General features: G+C 41.6%; 1 protein-coding gene across 1 annotated transcript in view; it reads left to right on the forward strand.

Moving 5' to 3' along the window:
- The window catches only part of LOC309355958 (tripartite motif-containing protein 72-like), a 55,722-nt gene extending 51,404 nt beyond the window's left edge, over positions 1-4,318 (forward strand). The window contains exon 4 of the mRNA XM_081887145.1: positions 3,152-4,318. Coding sequence (XP_081743271.1) covers positions 3,152-3,696 — 545 coding nt within the window. The 3' untranslated portion in view covers positions 3,697-4,318. The remainder of the gene's footprint in view (positions 1-3,151) is intronic.
- Positions 4,319-6,000: the final 1,682 nt, after the last annotated feature.

A 6,000-nucleotide genomic window follows, 5' to 3' on the forward strand; every position in this document is an offset into this window, starting at 1 on the left:
TTGGCCAACCATGCCCAGGAGAAAAGCCTCAGGTTTCTTAGGGAAAGGTCCACTTAAGGACTTTCTTAATTTCATTATAGGTGGTAGTGCATTTCACTTTTTATTCCTGTGTGGAGGAAATGTAATTTTTTTCTTTTCTCTCCCTGCCCCCTCCTTTTCCAAATGAATTAAAGGCAATAAATGATAAGTCTTGCAAAATTGTTCAGGTTTGAACATGTAAATCCAAATGACTTTCTCTATTTTGTCATCCAATGTGGTGGGAGGTGTGTGTGTGTTGGGGGGGGGGGAAGCTTGGTCTGCTGGAACTTTGTGGATGCCCCAGAACTACGTGCCTAGTTTGGTTTTGTTCTGTGCAACAAATGCTGTGTCATTGCCAAGCAGCCATTCTTGGCCTTGACATAGTGATATTGTCATAACCTGCTGAGGAGAAATGGCAGCTAGTAGTGCTCTCTGTCTCTATAAATCAGAAAAGAAAAGTAATTCTTTCTTTGTTTTCTCCCCCCGCTTCTTTCGCAGATAAATTAGTAGCAGAGAATAGTAAGTTTTGCAAAATCTTTCCGTTCTTGAACATGCAGAATTCAAGTGACTTCCTCCATTTTGCCATCCCATATATGTTTACTGAGCAGCCTGGGTCTGCTAGAGCTTTGAACATGCCCCAGAACTATATAATACCCTCCAACTTTCTCTGATGAAAATAGGGGCATCAAGTGTCTAGTTTGGTTTTGATCTGTGCAATGAATGTTGTGTGATTGCCAAACAGCCATACTTGGTCTTGACATGGCAGCTAGGAGTGTTCTGTGTCTCTATAAATCGGGGAAAATATGTAATTCTTTCTTTTTTTCTACCCCCCTCCCTGTGCAGATGAATTAAAGGAAAGGCTTGGTAAGTCTTCCAAAATCTTTCAGTTTTTGAACTTGCAGAATCCAAGTGACTTCCTCCATTTTGCCATCCTATGGATGTGGGTGGGGTGGGAGGGTTACTGAGCAGCTTGGGTCTGCTAGAACTTTGAACATGCCCCAGAACTATATAATGCCCTCCAACATTTCTCTATAAATCAGAGAAGAGATGCTTTTGACACTGAAGCCTCAAGAAAAAAGCACCGATGCAAGCAATGTACCCACCTAAAATATTTCTCCCTTTACCCTCCTCCCCGCAATCCCTTCCATTTTGACTCAACCTGAACCAAAGGTTCCCTTCCTCTGATGGAATGAATATCCTATTTATTATAAAATGCATATCCCATAGAGGTATCAAAGCATCTTACAACAATAAAATATACAATATACAAAATTCAAAACATAAATTAGACATTTGACAGAAGAAGACTTCCATCTGTGGAAGGGTCCTTTGGGTACAAATATTTGCTAAATTCCATTTCATATCATATCATATCATATCACATCATATCATATCATATCTGCGCAGAGTTCTGAAAAAGCTATCTGTACTGCATTTTCCTCATCTTAGAAATATGTAATATTATGCTTTATAGTTTTGCCTGAGATGTATGTTCAGCTGAAAGCAGGTTAAAGCCCCCTTTAGACATTCACACTCATTGCATCAAGATCAGATAGGAGCCCATGAACATAAGGATGTGGGGGTGTGGGGCTTACACATGCGCTTCCTGACCCACCTCACACTTTTACCACAGCGGAAGAAGGCTTGGGTCATACATAGCAAAGACCTATTGAAATCAAAAAGATGTAATTGAGTCGAAACTAAGTTAAACCCAACTGATTTCAAACAGTATGTTCTAAGCATGGTTAAATCTGGATCCAACCCATGGCATTGATTGATTAGGTTGTAGAATGAGTAGAAGTGTCCATCACGTTCTTGCCAATGAAACCTTTATGTTCATTCCTTTATTCACAGAATTCTCAGCTGCCCGCTTCTACAGAGGTGAGGAGGATGCAAAATCATGTGCAAACAGAATGGATATTGGAGAGAAACCAGCAACTTCTGCAAACTGCTGTTTGTTGACTCGGGCTTCTTCCAGTCATCCTGTAATGGGTAGCTCAACCTGTGTGCTGCCAGATGGTGCTTGACTGCAAATCCCATCATCCCCTGCTTTGGTCATACTGTTTGGGGCTGATGGGAGTTGTAATCCAGATCCATACCTACTGGACTACGGTAATTTACTTATCCAGTACTGTTTGGCTCAAGAAAAGCACAAACATTTTTAAACACACATTTTGAGGGGAAATACTGTATACAATGTGTTTATACAATAGGTATACAGGAAGGGTAGATCAATGTGGAAATGGATTGACAGGTAAGCACTGTTGGAAATCTGGCCCGTCTTGAGGTATGTGCCTATCTGTTCAGGCACCGGCTGAATTCCTTAGACCTCCCTCCGGCGACTCCCGGCAGGATACAACATACTCGAGGTCCGTTCCGGCGATTTTCCTCAGGCTGTGAGGAAAACACACCAACTGCTCCTCTCTCCCCTTTGGTGTCCCCAGGGAGGGGAAAGAAGCAGACAGAAATCTATTTACATCTTTTATTCCTGTCTTTTACTTCAGTACAGAGAAAACATGTCTGCACTCATCAGCAGTTAGAATAAACTCCACCCATGTACATCCAGCACAGGTCATATGACAAACCCACTGAGCTAACATCCGGTGCTCAGTACAGATTGGACTGCCCCTTTGTTCCCATGGCAACAGTCACAAACTTCCTGTTTGGCTTTCCAGCCACAAGCAGCAGTCTTGGCTGCTATAGCCTTTGCTTGCTGCCGCATTGCTGCTTTAGAATAACAAGCACATGCTAAAGTGAGGATGACCATCATTAATGTGACAATAATGTGCTTAGCACATTAAACATGTTGTGGATGGATAAAGCATAAGGAGGTATGCTGAGGAATGTAGAAGAATTGTTGTACAGAGATGGTGAATCATGCAATGCAGAAAGCTTGGATAGAAATTTGTATTAGTCATCATATCATAGATTCATAGAATTGTAGAGTTGCAAGGGACCCTGAGGATCAGCTAGTCCAACTCTCAGCAAGGCAGGAATATGCAGCTGTCCAGCAGACAGATGGGTGACTTAAAAGAGAGATGCCCACAGACAGCCTTACTTAATTTATACATTAATTTATATGCTTCATTTAAGTCTGTGTATTTTGAGTTCAGCCCTTTCCTTTCCTTTGCAGCTGATGTGGTCTTGGACCCAAGGACAGCTCACCCAAAGCTAAAAGTGTCTGAAGATGGCAAAAGTGTATGGAACACAGGAAGTGTTTCTAAGGTTTCTGACTGGGAAAAGCGGTTTGACTCCCGCACATTCATTCTGGCAAAATGTGGATTTTCAGAAGGCAAACATTACTGGGAGGTGGAGATTGGTCAGAAGAAAACCTGGGACTTGGGAGTTGTCTCTGCAACCGCTTCTAGAAAGGGGGAAATCACCCTCTCTCCTGAGAATGGCTACTGGGTCATAGGATGTGATGATGGGAAAGATTACTGGGCTCGGACAGAGCAATGGACGCGCCTGAAAGTGAACGGAAAGCTTAACAGATTAGGAATCTTCCTAGATAAATCAGCTGGAAGTTTATCTTTTTATGATGTCTGCAGTAAAAAGAAATTGCACACCTATAAAACACTTGGTGTTGGAGAGCTTTATCCCTTCTTCTCCACAGGATCTGTGACTGCAGAGCTAGATAGTTCTCCACTAAGGATTCCTCCATGGAATTTGCAAGAGTGATTCTGGGTACAGAATGGGAAAACATACCAGCTAGCCCTGGAATAGCTCAGAATTAGCGAAGCCCTTTCATTTAGCTAGGATAGTGGTATAAATACAGGTGCCAAAAAATGAGAGAAACAGAGTAGACACAATGGCATCAATGAATTCCATCATGTTCCCGCATCTAAGAAGCAGAAATAATTCAAAGCCTATGGAATGTGGACAAGATATCAAGATCTACTTGAAAGGGAAACACCTTTATGGCTATCCGCTGTAGAAACCAGTACACAAAAGAAACTTAATATGATGGAGAATTGGGGCAGATATAGAGACATTCTGTATTTTTCTGGAAATGTATGCAAATTGAAAAAGTTTGAAGAAATCCGAGAATGGGTAATGGATTGGTTTCAATATTATGAAATTAATGAGTTATTTAAAAATGTGTTTATAGAATGAAGTTCTGATTTTGAAAAGATTTTTCTTGAAGGAAAAGAAAAACAGATTTCAAAAATGGATTAGAAATATAATAGATTAGATTATAATATTGTGGTTATGATTTGATAGATAGAAGATAGGGTGTAGCAGAAGGAGAGAAACAACAACGCCATGGAAAATGGGGGTGGTCAACAAAAATAAAAGATGAAACTGTAAATGCTGAAAATGTTGAAGCTTAATAAAATATAATTTTAAACATAAAAATGATTCAAAGCCTAGTTGTTCCTTGTAAGCATGTATAAATAGGGAAAGTAAATTTCAGTGACTGCATAAATGTTGTATATTGTTCAACAAGGAAACTCACAGTAAATTCTATTGATTTGCTTACTATATTTTGAATAATAATAATAATAATAACAACAATAATTTTAGAATTGTTAAATTTAAAATGCGAAGAAGCCCTTCCTTGGACCCGTGGGCACACTTCGATCTTTCAAATTTTGGCAGCACCCTGTGTGAACCCAGAATTTGGCACCCTGCTACCTCTCACCTTCTGTTCTGCTCAATTTACTACAGGAAAGCACATACTCATAGAGAAGCACACACTGGTATTCTGAAGGGCCCCCCTTTCATCTTATGTATGAAAAAGAATCAGGAAGCAGCTTCCTGGTTCAGATGCAATAACAGGAGGATCCAACATGGCGGCGAAGGTAGTCTCCGAGTAATTTCGCTTACTCTTATCAAAGTTTTAAGTGGTTTTATGCGGTTTTTATCCTCCCTTGTTTTTATCCGTGAGTTTTAATGATCTGCTGGCTGTGCTGGCTGTCTTTTAGTATCTTTTAGTATCCCGCTACTTGTTTTATCTTTGTTTTCTTTTTATCTGGGTGGCTCCGACGCCCGGACTTGCCGCCACGGCTGCCGCCGCCTCCCTAACTGGAAGAGATAAGTGAAAGGTTCTCCTGGGCATAAATCCTCTGCCCTGTCGACCAGCTCTTTCCTTTAGCTTTTAGTTTATTGCACACTACGAAGTGAATTTTGCCCGACTGCTGGAACCGAGCTGTCTCAAAAATCCTAGGAACAAGGAAAAGGGGAAGGAAGAGGCTTGAACTGACTGCCTTACTGTGAGTAATTTTATGGCACCACTCTCCTGGAAGTGGTAGTATTCTTGTGAGGAAGACTAAAGGATTTAAGGAGCTCCCCAGCTCCTGCAAAATTGATTTATGGGCCATGGAAAACGTCCAAGAGACTCTGACGAGGCATTATCCTCTCCAAGGCCTAAGCAATTAAGGAAGGGTTCACCTAAAGGAGGGAGAGGCCCCAAAGAATGTACCTACTCAATAGCAACTCAAAATCGTTTCGATCCTCTAACTGCCCTTGAAACAACATCAGAAGATGAGGCCCCTGAGACGTTACAAATTGGAAACGCTAATGGTAACACAAATGGGGATGGTCCCTATCCAAAGGAGGAATTGGTAGCCGAATCGGACTGCACAGGATGCGAGCAACTCCATCTAATAATTAGAACTCTAAACTGTATATTTAAGAAAATTGATGGCCTATCCTCTCAGCTGCATAGTCTTCAGCAAAAACTGGATCACCAGCCGGCACAGACAGCCCAAGAGGGGGCAGTAGATGTTCCATTGCGCCGGCAGAAAGCTCCACCAAACACCGATTGTATGAAGAACTGCAAATACAATCTCAACCCCGCACTGAATCGCCAATCCCTGATTCTACATCCAAGGAAGATTTCCCTAACCTTCCGGGGAAGGGACCTAAGTTGGACAACGCTACATGGGACTAAAGAGCACCTCAGATGGCTTCTAAAACTCGAGGCATCACAAATAGATCTTTGTGCTGTGCTTCCCTTAGTTAGCCAGAACAGATATCAGA

The sequence above is a fragment of the Podarcis melisellensis genome, assembly GCF_964234715.1.
Source record: "Podarcis melisellensis genome assembly, chromosome: 13".
Classification (NCBI taxonomy): Eukaryota; Metazoa; Chordata; class Lepidosauria; order Squamata; family Lacertidae; genus Podarcis; species Podarcis melisellensis.